Source organism: Betta splendens, chromosome 12, assembly GCF_900634795.4.
Source record: "Betta splendens chromosome 12, fBetSpl5.4, whole genome shotgun sequence".
Taxonomy (NCBI): Eukaryota; Metazoa; Chordata; class Actinopteri; order Anabantiformes; family Osphronemidae; genus Betta; species Betta splendens.
Window position 1 is genome coordinate 13287786 of NC_040892.2, and position 19663 is coordinate 13307448.

At 41.7% G+C, this 19663-nt stretch overlaps 1 protein-coding gene across 2 annotated transcripts; it reads left to right on the top strand.

Annotated features, from left to right (window-relative positions):
• Window positions 1-14781: 14781 nt before the first annotated feature.
• On the top strand, window positions 14782-18509 carry LOC114866567 (uncharacterized). 2 transcript variants are annotated; one of them, XM_029168453.3, is made up of 3 exons: window positions 14782-15064; window positions 15455-15860; window positions 16370-18509. In XM_029168453.3, exons 2-3 carry the CDS (start codon window positions 15571-15573, stop codon window positions 16815-16817), a joined length of 738 nt encoding a protein of 245 aa, XP_029024286.1. In that variant the 5' UTR covers window positions 14782-15064; window positions 15455-15570; the 3' UTR covers window positions 16818-18509. The 2 variants fall into 2 exon arrangements, with proteins under 2 accessions (XP_029024286.1, XP_029024287.1); XM_029168454.3 differs by having other exon boundaries at window positions 14782-15011.
• The last annotated feature ends 1154 nt before the right edge of the window (window positions 18510-19663 follow it).

A 19663-nucleotide genomic window follows, 5' to 3' on the forward strand; every position in this document is an offset into this window, starting at 1 on the left:
CCTGGAGGCGAGGCCACATGCTGATGAGTCACGTTCAAACCTCCCAGAGAGGCCGGGTCACTGTGTGACGCTGCAGCGATGAAGGCGATAGCCACCAAAGGAATTTAAATAATGGGTGGTGATGATTATTAGAAGGGCTTCATGTAAATTAGGTGTTTTTTTATTTTTGGTTAGGGGCTATTATATTATGATACTGTTTAATAGATATTACTTATTTTATTTGTTGTCATCAGCTATTCTGATAATATACTCGTAATAAATAGTTTCACTATATGTTTGTATATAACAAAAACAATATATTTGTAGAAGAACTAATAAAGTACTAACTCAATCTCAAATTAGTGACATATTGTTATGAATGTAATTATTATAACATGCCAGCAGAGAGCAGCACAGACATAAGGATCAGTGTCTCTATTCCCAACCAGAACTATGAGGCCCAGATACAGTGAAGTCAAACCCTGTATTTAGAATTTTAAGTGATCACATCTGTGTTTTTTGAAGTTTTCATTAGCTGTCAATCAGGAGAGAGACGGGCTGCACTCATTTAAGACATTTATGCTACTGATCTGAACTCCAGTCCAGGTAGAAACTCACGGTCACAGAACAGCTGACTGTTTCCCACTAAAGCTCAATACATAGTTGGACTAATGCAATTTCCAACTCCATAATGTCAGTGTTTTCTTACTGTTATTGTTTTTATATAAATATCAGACTCAAACATGCATGTGAATAACCACGAAATGTTAGGTGCACCCTGTAGCTGATAGGAAGATGCTGGTCCAACTCCTCTCTATCCTAGACACCCCCAACCCCACCCCCCCCCTACACAGTGTGTGGCTAGACAGAGGAGCACCTTCAGCCAGAGGCTCACACAACGTGTGGAGCACCTAATACACCTAACAAATAACATCTATAATAAAACTTTAGCTAGTAATTAGATGTGATTGTGTGTAGATGTGTTAGCATTCTTATTTTATTTATTTAATTCTTATTTACCTCTAACTGTGACAGAAATCAAAGTGTGCAAAATAATTTCCCTCTGGGATTATTTAAATTCCTTCTTTTTTATTTACAGTCCACCAGAGGGCAGCATAACATTTAGAGTGAGGCCTGTGCTTCACTGTACAAAAACTGTTACTTTTGGTAATATGACACCAAAATGCCTCTACCACATCACAGAAAAATATATCCATACATGTAAAAAAAAAACATTTGTGCAATCTGATCACTGAAGTGTAAAAAATAAGTATCAAGAGTTTGATTATATTTTCTAATTTTCTTATACTGGTGTTTAAGGCAGTTTTGCACTGTAGAGACGGTTTCATAAACATATTTACTCTTTCATACAGTATGTAACCAAGCCATGATGTTTGAGTTTAGTACCTTATAACACCTGGTTCATCACTAATGAGAGCTCTTATTTATCTTATTCTTCCTATAGCACTTGTGTTTTTGTTTTTGTTATTTGAGGTGAAATAATCTTCCGGATTTTGGAATTAAATCCTAATTGTTTTGGGGAGAGGATTCATTTTATTTAATTTTATTATTAATAACATAATACTGACTTATATTAGCATGTCTACTTTTCTTTTTCCACGGCTGTACAGGCAATGATACAGAAGGAAAAAAATGTGTTGATTTATAGGAAGGATATGCCAGTTCACATTTTTATGACAATACAGTCATAGAGAAAACTACTGGTAGGAAATGTACACTGACCAAACATAAAGTAACATTAGGAAACCAATTGGATGACGACCCTGAGCCCATGCCACAGCCACTGGCCTTTTAAATGTGAAGAACCAAACCACAACAAGCTTAAACCGTATGCATTGTCCTGCTTATGAGTTCCATAGCGTGAATATTAGTTTTCTCCAAAGAGAAGCAGGACCAAATACGCGTCAGACTCACACAATGATGTTAAGACCTTTCTAGTGTGAGCCGGTTTTAGGTTTGCATACACCTCAGTGGGCGACCTCATGCATTGACCTCACTGTGACGAACTCTCGGTGCTGCTGACCGGCTGCTTAATTAATCTGCCCGGCTGCTGATAGCCCTGAATTAGTTTGCAAAACAAATGAGGATGGCTGCGATGCCACTGAAACCTCCGTGGGGAAGAGCAGTGAAGGGCTGGCATAAATGAATACCAGCACACAGTTTGCTAATATCTGAGGAATAATTGGATATTTTTCCGAATTCTATTATAGTCTAATAATCCACCAAATGCTTTGTAATTGATATTTAAAAGCACAGACAAGCAGCAGATGGAGGTTTTTGATACAAGCGGACATTTGGTTTTTCTGGAGGATGAACTGGTGCCCAAACAGGCATCACCTCTTTTGTTTTAATATAACTTCTTGCTTTATGCAACACACGAGGCACCGCTGCTGCAAAATTCAGATGAAAACATTAAAGCATTTTTTTTTTCAGGTGCCACTTCATCAAAAGGGATAATTGGGATAATTATCCCTCAAGTGGGGAAAGGTCTGCTATTTAAATAGACTGTTTCACTGGGCAGCAGTTAAGGCACCGCTGAAGTAGGAGCCGATAAGAAGAGCCCAGCTGTTTATGTGTGCATTTCTGTTCCTAAATGCAAAAACAAACAACACATTGACTCACTCAGCGTCAACGTTTGTCCTGGAGTTGGTGTTGAAGGTGACGCCAGAGAATTCTTCCTCCAGCAACTTCCATTTAGTCTACTTTGGCTTAAATTGTTATGTAAGTTCTGAATAAAATGGGACTCCATACATTTTACATCTGAAATGCTTCTGTTGATACCACTGGGGCTATTTTGCCTCACTCCCACCTTTGCTCCTCTCGGATCAGAATGGATCTGAAGTGAGTGATGAATGTCTTCAGTCCTGTCATCCACAGTAATTTTGTGCTCTGGCACAACTGACGCAGCAGTTCCTGCTCCGAACGTCTGGAAAAGCAATATTGTTGCTCTTTACAGTGTACAGACGCGTCAGCTGATCTCCTTGAAGCTCGGGGTTCCATTCTGGGCAAACTTAATGAGCCAGCGACCTTTCCCAGCGTCATTCCTGCTCTGATGGACTACTAGTAAGTCCTAATCCACAGCTGCACCAGATTGTATGATTTGCATTTATATTGATGGCAGGGATGAGAGGATTGGCAGCAGCTACGGCTGAGACGCCATCACGTAAGTTACACCAACTTTTGACCTTTCCAGTTCAATTTAAACCCTTTATTATTTTTGACCAATTAAAATATAATGAAAGGTCTTCATTCATTTAATACTTTACTTCAGTAATTATTGTTTTAAATATTTTCATTTTTGATGATATGCGTAGTTTGTCTAAACTTGGGCCTCCCCAGACAGTCAAGTGTTCAAACCTGTGGAAATCTGCTCTGCAGTTCCTCAGACCACTCTATTTAGCTCATCTACTTAGTTCAGCTTTGCTTTAGTCAGTTCCACTACACTAGTCTTGGTCCAGGGTCCTAAATGCTGGGTTTTATCTCATCCAAACTCATTTGTGCTGGTTTAATCTGATCCTGGAGCGTTGTGCTAGCATTCACCTACAGCAGGAATCCTGCAGTCATCACAGCCACTTTTGGAGGGTTGGAAAACATCACAGGCACATTTAAAAATTGTTAAAAAGATGAAAATACAAAATAGAATCAAAATGAATCTCTATCAAGCCAAACGAGCTGCTGCATTTATCATTTCCCAAGAGAAGCTTTAGCTGGGGCCCGCCGCGTCATCCACAAGCCCGTTTGGCGCTTTACAGCACGAGCAGTGACTGTGTTTGTATTTATCTGTGTTTCGGCCCATTCCCACTTCCACCGTTGCCTCCAGGTTGCACACTCTTCCGTGGCGTTTTCCCAGCTTTCAGCACTGACGGCGGCAGCTCTTCTGTCCTGTTGGTGGACATTGCACCCGAGGCAGGTTTGGCCCGTGGAACCTTCAACAAGAGCCAAGCTCGCCACAGAGATGCCTATTGGGAAGCTGCCACTTCGCTTCCTCCGCAGGCCTCACTTGATGAGGATGCATGGCTGCTGAGGGAGCGAGCATGCTCAAGGACGGTGCTGGTGATTTTATCCTCCTGCGTAATCCTGATGAGCTTGAGACAACCACAGTGTAAACTGACGAGGCTGTACTCCTGCCTGTAGCATCTTCCTCTTGTTTTATTAGATACTATACTGAAGGTGGGGTGGTTGATTCCTGCACATGTCATGGAGTACTTCACCTTACAGCATGGACACTGACGACTTCTGACAGTATAGCGTTTGTTTCCAGGAGCCTTGTTTGCAGGTTTGGGCATCAACCAGATTTCTCAGGCTTAGTGGGATCGCTGTCAGAAGATGTGGGACCTGATGAGAGCTAATGTGAGATCACAGCTACACTAAATGACACATTCTGTACTGGAGCCGATCCCAGTTTGCAGACTGTCACCAGGCCACACGTATACTGTACACTGACAACTATAGACACTTTAGACTCTCCAATCAACCTAATTGCGTGTTTTTGGACTGCAGATGAAATCAACACCCGGAGGAAACCCATGCGGACACAAGAACAAACTGGGCAACACCAAGATTGAACTTTCTGAGAGTGCTAACTTCAGACCGGTAAAATATGAGTGTTCACACAGCTTAGCGACTGACGAATCACTGAAGTGTTAAACTTTGTTGATAACACATAATTTTCTAGTGCTTTTGATAGAGCTACTGTAAAAACTCCATATTCCACACTACTTTCTAAACAGTAGAGTCCACAGAGAATGAAGCTGCAGGGTGACAGGCACTTTTTTAATTTCAAGGCCAAAATAAGCTAAAGGCTTATTTTTCTCAACCCATCGGCAAGGCCCAATCAGCAGCAGCTGAGTTGTGACTTCAAACTCAGAGAGGATAAGTCACAAACATGGAAAAAGACTGTAGGCTGGAAACTGAGCACTGATGGAGGCCTTGTATCCGTCCATTCCCTCTCTGTTCACATACAGTGAGTGAGTGAGTGAGTGAGTGAGTGAGAGTGATGTACTGTATTTAAGGCGATGCATTGACAAACACACATTAATAGCCCTTCTTTAACTTCATATCTCGCCTGGAACTTTGCCCGGCAGGATTGAACCTTCCAGTCCATTACCGTGAGTCATAGTACAAAAAAGGCCCAGTGCTGCATATTTATGTAAATGCAGCACATCTGAAGCCTGGTTTTATTAATTGGGCAGAATGTTTGTGAACCAAACCGACACTATAATGAATTAAAAGTCCTAGTTTAGTGCACTATCAAGAAACTTGACTGGGCTGAGCAGAACCCTGACCGGTTCAGTTTCAGCTGTTGTTGTAGCATTTTCTTAAATAAGATGTACATTGATTGTTTGGTCTCAGTTTACTTCCATTCCTCTTATTCTTGTATTATTATTATTGACAATATAATAAAGAATTATCACTTTCCTTTAGTGATGCTGCCTTACAGCTCATTGTTTATTTCCTGCGCACCATTTTAATTAATCTAACTGGTTTTCCAGGAACAAACTGGGATAAAACCCAAAGCCCACCACAGCTAGAATGTAGGAAGTCACAGTAAGTAGCTGATTCTGTATATTTGTCAGGAGCAATTACTTAAACCCACTTTATTTGGTGGTGAGCTCTTAGAGTCTGTCGGTGTGAGCTGTAGCGATAGCTTATAAGTTTCCAGGCCATTTCCAGCGGCAGGAGAACTGTGTTTGCTGTGCTGATAGAATCAACCCGTCCCTCAACCTCAGTGAAACATCCACCGCGTACAGGTGTTGTACGTACAGTATCTCTGTTCCCAGCTGTGCTGTCGGACGTTCATGTTTTATCCAGAATGACATTAGATTGAATTTTCTTGCTGCTTGGGTTCCTGACTTCCACTAACACACTCATATCCTGTCTCCCCACTCCCTCCCTCTTACGGAGTATAAAAACGACACAGATCTTCAGACAGCGGCAGCGGCTGAAATGACTATCATTAGAGCGCATCTTCTAAGTATTCCAACTCAATCAGAAGTGATACAAAGGCCTTATCAGCGCTGACGAGCTGCCCTCTTGAATCCCCTTCTTCCTTCTCCTGCTGATTGCGGCTATCAGTGGATGTGTGGGTGAGGTGATAACTTTCCTCTCTCAAACGAGTCTGCGTACACGTCAGGGAGGTGATGTCCCCAGCATATGTCATAGCAACATACCATGTGGAGTGCACACACTGCGGCTGCATGTTAAATGTAACCCAAGTCGCTGATATTGAAGCGTTAATGCTAATCAACCAGTACATTGGTTGCATTTTATTGTCATTTGTTTTGCGCTGCATGATTTCAAATGATCATTTCAGGACCTTGCTGGAATCTGAGAGAAGCTTGTATATTTCTCTGTTTCTAACAAAGGCTTTGATGCTGCTCAGCAAACTGAGGATATATATATTCACTACAGATTATCTGAAAAGTACAGCAGGTGTTTTTCTGTGTGGGTTTTCCCCCACACTCATCTGAGGTAAAATGGTGACTATCCCCTGTCCGTAGCTGTGAATGTGAAGGGTTGTCTGCTTCTATGTGTGGCACTGTGATAGACCGGTGACCTGTCACCCAATGACAGCAGGGAAAGGCTCAGTGAGGGAAAGCCGTTGGGATAACAGTTGGATGGATGGTTTACACTGACAAGTATATAGAAATACCCAGCATGCATTTCACCATATTCAACATATTAGTGTTTTATAGTCATTTCTAGGAGTCAGTCATCGTACAGCTGCCACTGCTTTGTCGACCAGGTGCTGCTCAAGTGGGATTTTGTTGATCTTTCCATATAATCTAAGGTTTATATGTTGGCCTGTACTAATGCATGCTATTGTACAACATAAGAATTTCTAGTTTTATGTTGAAGCTGTCAGAGAGGTGATAAACCTGCTAAGTGTTTGTTATCGAGCTCACGGTACAGTAGGTGCTGGGGTTAAATCTGATGCGTAACATAAAGAGTTCATGCTGCTATTTAGAAGTCGGTGGTTATAAGAAAACACTGCATTGAACAAGAACCTGAACCTGAGGGCAGTGATAATTACTGTTGTGCTGTTGACCAGGCAACAGTTTACACAGCTCCTTCAAAAACCAATCACAACTCAGTGCGTGCGTGATATGAGCTGGTGGACAAACTCAGTACATGGTTTTTACTCACATCACCTGTGTTTCACACTTGACTCATTCACAGCCTAATATAAAGGACTCTTGGACGAGCTTCTTCACGAGTGAATCTGCATTATTGTCTTAGTCGTGATGGATGCCGTTTCAAAGATTCCTCAAACCAAGAAATGAGCTGGAATTTGAGCACTTCTGGGTTTTCTGTCCCACTTCCAATACTTATTTGGTTTGGAGTGATTGGTTAGACATCTAAAATAGGGTTTTAATGAACACGAACAAGGTGAACATTTTTCAGTTTGACAATTTTATTAATATCAGATCTATGATATTTTACTAAAGGTGGTTGATAGGAAAATAGGCAAAACACACTAAAGAGTAAAATCTGGACAGGCCATCGAGTGCAGGGAAACAAGCACAAGCACTTGCACACATTACATTTTTGGAATGTTTATTCTATTCTATTCTATTCTATTCTATTCTATTCTATTCTATTCTATTCTATTCTATTCTGCATTATCGTCATAGTCATGGTGGCAGCAGGTTCAGTTACTTAACCCACATGTATCTCCTGACATCTTGAACTGTCCTGACTAGACGCCTTAACTTGCTCCTTTTGAGTGAAAGACGCATTGATTCCATTATCCATCAAACTAAGATCACCTCCTGCTGCAGTCTTGATATTCTTCATGCTACTATAAGTTCATGAGAGACAAAACTGCTGTGGATTGTTAAACTTAATCTAAACAGTGATCTACCATTACCCAGGGAAACATATACAGCTCACATCCACACACTCATACATCTCTACAGTATGTCCAATAATGTAGGATTTGATTAAATGATGTATTTATATTTGGACATTTGTGACTCTATAGAACTAACATCTACCTGACCTTGTCTGACTGTTGGACGTGCTCCAATCTGACCAATTTTACCTTATTGCATGACCCACATTTTAGTAATTGTCTGTTTCCCTGTCCCACGTCATCCACTGTAACCATGGCGACTAAAAGCATATGCATTTGTTTTCATCAGAACATTCACCTTGTACTCACTCTTTGTAGACCAATGACCAAATTTTAGAATTTAATAATAGTATGTGGATAGAAATCATATTTAAAAGAGCCTGTCAGATGACATGTTCCTAAACAGGAAGAGCTTTTCACAAACACGTGGAACTACTGGGATGAACACGGTTTTATATTCATAGATCACCTCTGAATGCGCCTGTACTTTATTTCCCACATTTGTGCTTGAGTGTTGATGTTTTTACCACGTCATGATCAAGTGCAGGGAGTCTGCTGCGTCAATGCACTTTGGTTTACTTCACAAAATCCACATCCATCACAGCTTTAGTTCCTTCTTGTAAAGATCTGTCTACCGTATTTTGGTCATTGGTTTTGGCAAATTCTCCCACTAGACTTTAATGAAATATGGAAATACAGAAAGTATTAACTAACCTTTTAAATTCAAAAATACTACAAGCACAAGATGAAAACCTTCAAATAAGCAAGCCCCCAGACTAACATAGTAATAGTAAAACTCAACCAGTTTACATTTTAACAGTTCAACATTTACTAACATCTGAATAAAGAACCAAGCAGTGTGGTATTTAGTTGATATTTAGTTGGTATTTTTGTGTTATTTTAGTCCTTCCTTAGAGACAGAAGTAGGAAGTCACACACAAACCAGACAAGACAAAAAAAGAAATGAGGTTAAGGTTACTCTAGGTGAGGGGTAGCGTCAGGTATTTGGTTGAGATGGTGTATGATAGAGGTTTATGAAACATATTTGAAAGAGTTTCCTTACAGGAGAAAAATACAAAAGGAAAAGGTGAAACACAAACTGGAAGGTTTTGGCTGCCTGACTGACTCTAAATGCATTTAAACCTCAGAAAATCAGCACCTGGAGCCTTATGACGCAGAACAACTGAGCGACATTTGACTCCGAGCTTTTCAACTGATGCAGTGATAGACGTGTCTGGCCGGCACTAAGAGACTGCTAATTACTTTTTCTGTAGGTGAGAGCAGTACAGTACCTTCTTGGATGTGATTGTTCTGTAATAATACCAACTACAAAGGAAAGGAGGTGCTTGTGAAAGTACAAATGATGGTCTGAAAATGTTCTCTCCTCAGAAAAATATAACCAACGCTGCCTTTTCTGAATGCGTCAATATACAGAGAAATCCATAATGATCCCAGTGATTGTTAAATAATCTGTAATTTAGTGCGTTAATGTGTGTCACTGCAGGGTTTTTGCTGCATGGCCATAAAAGACACATGAATACTGCAGCTCAGTTTACTAAGGGTGGATTTGTTCCCCATATTTTAAAACGCACTGTTAATGTGTTTGTTTAAAAACCAATTAATAAGAAAATGTTGCATCAGTTTTTGCGATGTTTATCACATATATATCATGTTCTGTAGTTGAGTATCTTTAAGGCGTTTTAAAAAAGTTAACTTCGTACCTTGATGTGACCTCACTGCTGTTCCAAAAGTCACGAATGCACCTCCGGAGTAATGACTGTTCAGACATTGAGTAGTGAACCCAACACAATTTTCACCACAAAATTTGTTCACACTCTGACCTCGACATCACAGACATGAATATTAAATAAGTATGGAAATTAGGAAGTTGATTGAACCAATGCTTGATTACTGTGAAGCATTTATTAAGCACTTGGTTTGAGACTAATGAACCTTTTAACCCACATCTCATTTTCACAGTCAAGACAAACCAAGTGTGACACTTACTAGCAGCAAATCAGTGGCTGGAAACGAATCCTAAAACCCAATGTCACAGCTCAAAGGGTGGAATGCTTGAAAAAGATTGTGGCAATGAAGAAGTTATATTGTCATGAAATATGTTTGTCTGGATTTACTGTAAGAGTAAAAGCATCTCTCAGCCCTCTCAGGTTTTAGGACTCGGTCCATTTTGAGCATTTTGCCTCTTGTCTCCACTCTGTCTTCATCGATCAAGATCTGCAGCAAGCTTTGATGGACCCTCCAGTGTTCCACGACTAGAACAGAGAAGCATGTTTGCTCCTGGACCCGAGGTTTGTTCATGAATCATACAAACTACACACCTCTGGACTGATGACGGTTCTGTTGAGTGCTAAGTCTCAGCTTACTATCGCACCTACAGCACAGGTTTGATAACAGTTTTTAGGGATCCAAAGCTATAAAGGGGTCATTTCCCCTCTTTTCCCACTTATCACACATATTTCATCGGTACGTCCCCATGTCGCGTTATTGTTTTGAAAAAATATAGGAAAAAATATATATACACATTATATTTATTTTTTGTTGAACTTTAATTTCAATAGATAAGGGCGTTGGCCACACTGCAGAGCAGCGCCACTCTGACTAAAAATGAATGTGGACAGCTGAGCGACCGCGGGGCAGCCCTGGCTCAGGGTCATCATCTGATGACCTTGTGCTGTCTGCCATGGAAAGCTGATCTGACAGTGGGAGGCCTGGGGCCGCAGACTCACTTGTGAGAGCATGGAATAACCACCAGGATGCAGACTGACTGACAGATGTGGACTGGGATGACTGTGAGGCCCTGAGCTGATGATGGCAGCATTTTGCACCTCAATTAAGCAATTAGTGCTCACTTTTTTCATTTTAATTGCCAAAGCTGAATCAGTCTAGGGAGTAGTTGTTACGGTCACAGTCTGTGCCCAGGATTGTGATATTGAGCATCCTAAGGTGTTACAATAAGTCCTGACTGACTGTGTCTTAACAGATGGGGAGAAAATACAATTGGAAACATGACTACGTATTAAAAATAGCTTCATAATAGCATGAGCGCATCGCTGATGGAGGACAGGTGTGGTTGCTATTACCACACCTGTTTTTATTTATGTCGCTGCCACTGAAGACTACCAGGTCAAATCATCTGTAATCGGGAATCAATGCATTTAATTAGAATCATTTGGCTTTACATTTGAAACAATCCTGCTTTAATAAAACAGCTGCTGTAGCAACCAGGCACCTTAAATCCATTTAACTCATTTATCCATCAATCACAAATAATAGACTTGCCTCCACTGACTTTAGACCTCAGGTATAAGCAGTATATAAACCCATTAGGTCCAACATGAATGGTCACTTTGCTCCTGAGCTGCCTAAGCTCTAACGCTAGGTTTAATTTCCTGATACCAATGTGACATATTCATCACTGGGGTTATAATTTCGTTTGACAGGCTCTTTCTTTACAAATGCCCATAACACTATTTACATGCAAAACACAGCTCCAAAGGCTGTGGGTGCTGTGTTTAATACTAGAGCAGTTACTGTACACATGAAGCCTAATTACTTACCCACTGAAGCACACCTTGCACTTTGTAAATAACAAATAATTAGGAAAAACCAACATCTGACCTGACCTGAAAATGTTTAAAGACAGAACTTAAATGTCTGTGTTCAAAATTACAATAAAAATCTTTTCACATTCCACATCTTGATTGCATGAATCAAACTTTAACATCCATACGGGCCAAGAGCTCAAACAGTGACTCCATGTGCACGCGTCATCTGTTCCATTGTCCTCTTGTCATTCTTCAACCACACTTCATCAGACTTAAACACTTCTGAAAGTCGTTGCAGTGAGTAGTGCGTGTTCAACGGCCTTGCATTTAACAGCGCATGGCCAGTCAAAGAGCACTTAACAGTCTTTAGTCATACATACAGAAAAGAAAAAACAAAAAAGTCCAATCACTGAACTCCTACTTCAGACGTCTGCCGCTCCATCAGCCTGTCACCAGAAAACGGCTCCATTGGCTCTACACATTAAGAGCTCATGAATAGATTTATATCTGTGGAATCATTAACCAGAGGATTGTCGCTGCCATTCACACGTTAATCTTTATTAAGCTGGCGCAGGTGCCGTTGACATCCGCTTAAATGCGCCGTCTTCATTATGGAGATCATCATCATCACAATAGCGTCATCTTATTTTCATCAGCATGTGATTGACAAGAATTAAAAATGGGTTAAATAAGGGTTTGTGAGGACAGAGAGTCCTTGTTTGGTGGGGGTACAGTGGGTAGTCAGTGTTTTCATTGGGACTGTTTCCTCACAGGAAAGTTATTGATGTGTATTAGCCTAACTAATAATAGATGAATGAAAACCTAAAAGCTACTGTATTAAACGCCCAGAAAAACATACCAATCCCCCCAAACACTGAAATAAAACAAAAATGCTGTGATGGCTGTGATAGCGTCTCCTTTCACACGACCCATTAGTTACCACATGCTAACTGTATAACAGTTACTTTTAGTACTGTATTTAAGAGTAACAGCAAATCTAGCCATAGTGGTTGCAATGACTTCTATGATGGTCCCAAGCCTGGATAAAAAGAGAGGGTTGGGTCAGGAAGGGCATCCGGCAAAAAACAACCATGCGACTCATCAATGTGAATCCCAAGCCAGATCGGTCGAGGCTTGGGTTAACAACCACCGCCACCGATGCTGTTGATCTACAACAGGAGTGTCCAAACTTTCTTCACCAAGTAAACAGCCAGGCCACTCACTCAAGGTGAAGTATGTGCCTTACCTGGTTAAACTAGACCAATCAGCCTACAACACAACAACAATTTTGTTTAGACCAAAAAAACTGTATATTTTATATTGTACATGTAATATACAGTATTTTGAACAATGAAGTTGCACCTTGGCTTTCTTGAAAAGTGAAGGACATCACAAAGATGGTCATTTTTGGGGGGGGCTGGGACTAAAACTTAAGAACGTTTGACATTCTCTGCGGTAGAGTTCTTGGACTTGTTTAGACATTTTACAACAGTGTTCATCACTGTTCAGAGCTTCTTGGTGGATGGTACAGTGCATTTTAACTGCCCTAGCTCCACTGCCATTCCTTTGTGCCTGCCATAGCTGGTACTCCATCCGTTGTAACTTCACACTTTACTTCCCATTTAAGTTTGGTCTTGTCAAGTGTAGCGATGTGTCGTTCTTGAACGTTCCGTGCAGTACCTTCTCTCGCCACATGGCAGCAGCTGCTTAAGCACAGTCAGCAGGACAAGAAACAGAAATGATTCGTTCAGGACTCACTCAACTGAGCGTCTGTCCTCAGGGATTCTTTGTTTGTCATGTGACAGCCAGCGAGCAGCAAGCGCTCCAGTTCGTTCGTACGCACCCTTAGGGATCGTTCTTTCGTTCTTTTGTCACGTGACAGCTGTAGATCAGCTACGGGGCTGTGTGGACTGAGAAACAAGGAAATAAATGATGTCTGATATCTGAAGGTTATTTATGTCACCAGACGCCCGACATGCATTATTTATTCATGGTTCATAATTGTGTAGGCAAATGAGCCGGGCGTGTCTTAACTGTGTCACTGCACAGTCATTGCTCAAAGGTAATGCTGGAATTCTGGCTAGTAACAACGCAGACAATCTGGAACTGGGCAGGGCAGGAACTGGTGCTTAAGCACAGAGGTGATTGCTGATGGATTACAGGTGGTGGCTGAGGAACCGGAAGTAAAGCAGGCAGCAATGAGAAATGATAAACAGGAAGAAGAACAGAATAAAACCAGAACTGACATGCAATTATGAGTTTGTGACATAGACGAGAGGAATCGATCAGGGAAGGCTTCACAAATTGACCAATGGCTGTGCAGTGACACAATTGAGACATGCCTGGCTCATTTGAATACACTTTGCCCCTAACAGACCTAAATGGATGAATGTGGAGAGATGTACATGTAGTTGGGAAGCAAGGCACAGGGGTCCGCAGAGCCAGGTTCCCGACTAGCTCTGTTACCCCCCCCCCCACCCCCCACAAACCCCATCCAGGAAGAGATAGGCGACACCCAGGGGCTGCAGTGCTACTGTCCAGGCACCACACGCAGCGCAACCAGAATCGCCCTCACCCCTCTGTCACCCATTCTCTCGCTCAAGCATGCTCATGCTCACCCCGGGTAGTGCTCCACTCAAACCTACACAGAGGCCAATGAAGACTGCAGTCCGAGTAGCCCACCAGACCCAAAATGCCCCCCCCTTACAATTTTATCTTTATTTTAAGTTAACTGGAGATATTATACACTTCTTTTTTCTGTCTTTACACAGCACAGCTCCTGAATACTTTCCTGGAAGATTGTTTGGGTGGATCACTTCCTCCTGCACCACAATTGGGTCTCCGATAACAGATCTTTTAATATTACTTTCCTCTTCGATATCAGGGGATTGTGAGGATATTGAGGCAAAGCTAAGAGTTTCTACCTTTTAGCTTGGCCCGGCGTCAAACTTATTAGACAGATAAATGAGAGCAGGCCTTTTTCTGTGCCTGTGTGTCATTTATTCACCCGCTGAATACTGGCTCAATCAGATAGCGCTCAGGCTTTCACAGCAGCCACCATCTCTCTGCATCTGTTGACCTGCGCTGGCGCAGGGAAGACTAATGTTGGGTGTTGCAGTGCTACAGAAGCAGCCTTTTCTTCCTCACTTTAAAACTGCTATTGTTCATTTTCTGTTTTCTTGCCCAGATAAAGCTCAGATCTGAGGTCAGATTGAGAACCCTGCTACTCTATGTTGTGCTTATTTCCCAGATATTCCCAGATCTTTCAGCTTATGTGACTTGGTATTTCTCATGAATGTGCAGTAATGTTTGAACCTAGAATTAGTGGAAGTATTGTCTGTGTTCACATGTTTTTCTACAGGATTACACTCAAATAGAAAAAAAAAATCACCCTTGAGCTGTTTCCTGTAACTGTGGCAACGAGAAGCTCCATCCAATCGAATGTCTTTGCTGCGTGTTTGGGAAGCACACCGTTTCCTGCGGTTTTCACTGGCTTCCTCCCATTGGTGTGGTCAGGACTCTGCTTTGGGTCATGGAAAGCCACACAACATACTAGACAGACCTCAGCCGACTGCATTTTCCTGTTTTGGGTATTTGTTTTTTTCTTTTAAATTTATCTTCAATTTCATCAGATTTGATTGATGTAAGTTTGACTTTGCTTTTGTAATATATTAAGACTCTTATTAGTTAGAATTATAATTAATTACAAATGTATGTTGAATAGATTGTTGTAATAAATATATAATTTTAAGCTGCAGGTAAAATAATTGTATTTGTTTATTTTTTATTACAATCACAACTAATTACGTAACGTGTAGATTAGTTAGATGCTGTTTTCTAGGTTCTCATTTTTATAGTCATTTTTCAAGCCCCTGACAGTGGCACAATGGTTCAATCCCCTCAGTAAGTTGCGTCAGGAAAACTGGCCAAATCTATCATGCAAATCATTTTCTGCGGTGTCCCCTAATGGGATAAGCTGAACGGAGTTACCTTTCATTCAGTAACTTTTCATGCTGACTGTGCTCCATTACAGTTGAAGTCCACGGCATGGCCACAGTGTTTCTGCTGCTGAAATCACCAAAGGCCCAACTTTCAACATGGCAAAATAATTGACATAAACTCCTCACAACTCCAATAAAAACAGCAGTGATGCAGGTTGGTCACGAGGTCACCAGCAACGGCCTTTTTCAGACTCATTCCCAACAGAGACGTCCAATCCCACTAGACACCATCCAGCCCATCTACGTCCGAGCCATCATCAACCCTAAGCGCGGGATGGAGGAAGCCCTCCAACCACAAGCACCGCAGCAGCCTAATACCTGTGGATCATCTGGTGCTGAGAAATCCTGCTTGGATATAAGGGTGGCTGTGTTTCTGGTGACTCTGGCTGGAGCTGTGATACTGCTGCTACTCTACAAGCTCTTACAAGCGAGACACAGGTGAGGATTTGGAATATACACTAAAATACTGTATATATACACATATACTGCATACACACACACAATATACACACTGTACTGCAATTTGGGGGATAAGTCATTGTGTAATACATTTCACATGTGTGCATATTGTTGGTGAATATTATCATCCAGGTGAGCTTGTCTCAAAGTTGAGTCATGTCAACTGAACATCTTTTCTAGAAGACATCTACTAAAATAAGCACACGCACTTTGCAAGGCCAGGGTTTCCTACTTCATTTTTTTTTAAGTGTTGAACTACAAAGTGCTCAATACAAAGTGCTCAATAACGGTTAAATGGGGTCAAGTCTGGACAAGACTAGGACTCCTGTATCCAAAGTAACAAGATGAAAAGGGGTCAAAAGCCTGTTATGGGTTTCACAGACACAGTATTTTAATGACTCAGATAGATTCTCTGCTTTAGCTTCTGACTGCCTTTGAGGAGCCCAACTAAAATTCACCTGCAGACTGTTTAATGTGTTGTTCTTCAGACTCAGCGTGGCCAGGGCGATGCATGCAGTGGAGTACTACAGCTTCTACCACACTGCCACCTACACCCTCAAACACCCCGGTCCATGTCAGGACCCACCACCCAAGAACGGGACCGTCGGCGACGCTCCGCCGGTTCTGGCTGTGGCCACAGTCAAACCCGTTGATATCACTCCGCTCCCACTGGCACCAACACCTTCCCCAGCGGCTCCTGCCCTACCTCCACCACCTCCTCCACCCGTCCGCGCTCCATCCTCATGCCCTCCTGCACCTCCTGTACTGGCTGTGCCCCTGCCTGTCGTATATACCACCCCGCCCAGCCCTCACCCGTCACTGGGAGCTTGCTCAGACACTGACGTCTACTCTCGTATCGGGGCTTTCAGGCCCTCGAGGCTTTCCAGCCTCTCCACCCATTCAACTGTGATACTTTTTGAACACTCGTCTCTTTGACTTGGGACCAATGATGCAAATGTGAACTGTACTGGACCGTTCAATATATTCCTTCCAGACGTTGACAGATATGCTTCTATCGAGAAATTAGGATATAATGAAGTTTGGACAACTAAAAAAATACCAGCCTTTGGCCAGAACCGCGAAAGAGAATTCCAACACAAAACACCTTTGTTCTGTTCTTACAGTAACTACTGTAATACCACTTCTCTCTGTCATCCTTTCATTTTCACTGCATGTAGGGCCTAAAAATTTGTGTGATGAAGGACGAAAGGTAACAAGGTGATGAGACGATGAGTTGATGAGCAAGAGGTTTGACCTAAACCTTGTGGCAGTTGTTCAGGGCTCTTCAGTAACCACGCAAACAAAGCAGATTGACAGCTGCGATGCTCAGGACAGGACAGGACTTTGTATATTTTACAACTGTTGGCAGTTGGGCAAAACATCACATTTTTAATAAGTTTGTTTCTTATAATTCTTCAATCAAAGCATTCAAATATAGATTTTTTAGAAACGATGGATATTTGCATAAGAACTTAAGAAGATAAGATATAAGAAGAGCAAATGTTACACTTGCACAAAGTCAATTCAAACATTTGTTACAACCAGAACCCACATATCTTAAAACGTGGCATAGACATAGACATAGACTAGTCCCAACCACCGCCAGAGCAGCTGGATCACTGAGCTCATAGCTTCCTCTTCCTGGCCTTGTTTTCCAGAGCAGGATCTCCTCCCATTCATATCACTCAGTCTCAAGAGTCAGTTGTACTCTCTTTATGTTTCAGACAAGGATTTTTAATTGCTCTTAGCAAACTGAAAAGCACAACACAGACCTTAACAAGCACACATTATGCATGTTGTAGTGTAGTGTAGATCATAAATTCACAAACAAAGATGTTTCAGCTGAAGGTGGTGTGTTGCTGCTTCTCGCTGCTGAAAGCGGAGACCTCATGTGACATATCTGTTTCTGTCTGCGTCTGCTCGTGGAGGCACCGTCTCCATACTAAAAGCCTTTTAATTCAATCTGAGCATGCACTGCAGCGTTGTCTCTTAATTTGTTGTAAACCGAGAAGGAAAAGCATTTGTAACAATACACCATGGTAGGAATTCAATGAAACAAGGGGATGTCATTCAAGGATAAATATGAATGTGTGTGTTCATGAGCTGATCACAGTAGGGGAAGATTTTCATTATAGATACACAATGTAGTTGATTGTGTTGATTTTTTTTCACAAGCAGGTTGGTGTAATGCGATTAAATGGAAGCAAAAATATTCATCTACCCAATTCATTTAAATTTGTTATTTAAATCCATTTTATAAGCAACTTGTCTCATGGTAGTGCTTTATATCCAAGTTTCTCATTATGAGCAGGTGTCATGTTTTCCACCAGGGGGAGACATTCGTATATACGTAGTGCCTCTGTATATAAATACACACACTATATAATTAGGTAGTTAGGAACAATTGTAGGAAGCCTGTCCTCAGCTATGTAGTATAATGTGGGCAGATCTTTTGCTCACAAAAGCACTGGAACATGTGGCTGACAGGTGCGTTTTGTGGGGCTAAGTGTAAACGCTGGTGGGTGGTGACAAGAACATGTGAAATGTTATAGTGTTATATAAATGACTTCACATAAATGATACAATGTCTTTGTTCCTGGAATAAACCTAAATGAGGTTTGTGTTAAATTCATGGGTTACAGTCAGTCGGATTGCAAATCTGACCCTGACCTGATGATTGACTGTTTGTCCTTGACTCTAATGTGCAAACTCTTGGTAATTGCATCTGTGCTCTTCTCATTTTCTAATCTCTGCAGTCACAGTGAGGGGGATTATTTGTTCTACTGTCACTTCTGCAAAATATGTGAAAAAATAATCTTATTTGGGAAACTGTGGGATGCAGCCAGTTGTCATTTGCCAAATGACGTTTGACCTTGGGACAAAACTTACGATGGCTGAATACAGCACATAAACTACATTACACTGATTTCTATGGATGGGAACTTACTTACTTACCTGCGTTAAATATACTCATGGTTGATTTGTAAAACAAAAAAATATATTGAACATATTGTATAAAACAGCTGCATCTAGTAAAATGAAATACATTTTACAAAAGGAAATTTTAACGCAAATAATTTCACTTTTAGCCAGTTTGTGTGATGGTGAGACAGTCTTACTTCAAGGTGCCTGTACAGTGACTCCTGAAAAAGCCAAGGTGATGAGTGGGCACTGGCTGCTGTAGCCAGTACAGCAGTTGACATGAAGACACCCACTATCTGCACCCCACGCACACCCAGGTTCAGGAGGGCAGATGCCATGAAGCACCAGGATGCAGACCTGAGGTTCACGCACGGCCGATAAGGCCGTTGAAGGGTCAGCGCCGGCCCGGCAGCGACACACCCCCAGGAGGAAGGATCAGGCCCAGAGATCTGAGCCTGTGGACAGGCCGTCGCCCCAGCACTGCAGTGGGACCGCGGGACAAGAACCGATGGTGCCTCCAGACCCGCTGCCGCCGCCCCCCATCCAAGGGCAGAGCAAGTCAGACACCCAGGCCAAGGTATTAGATACATTTGGCATCAGTCATATTTATATGTTAGTCATCATTAGAACTAGTTGTTGTGTGCTGTGCTAATATAGTCCAGTCTTTACAGATATTTGATCGTGTTTGCATTTCATTCAAGACATTTCATTTTTATACAACAGGCTCAAATTTCAATAATTGTACATCAGGACTTAACCTACAAATCCTACATGTTACTGTATGATACACCATGAAATCATCTTCAGATGGGCAAGAACACCTGCAAAGTATATCAAGCATCAGGACTACAAACACTCAG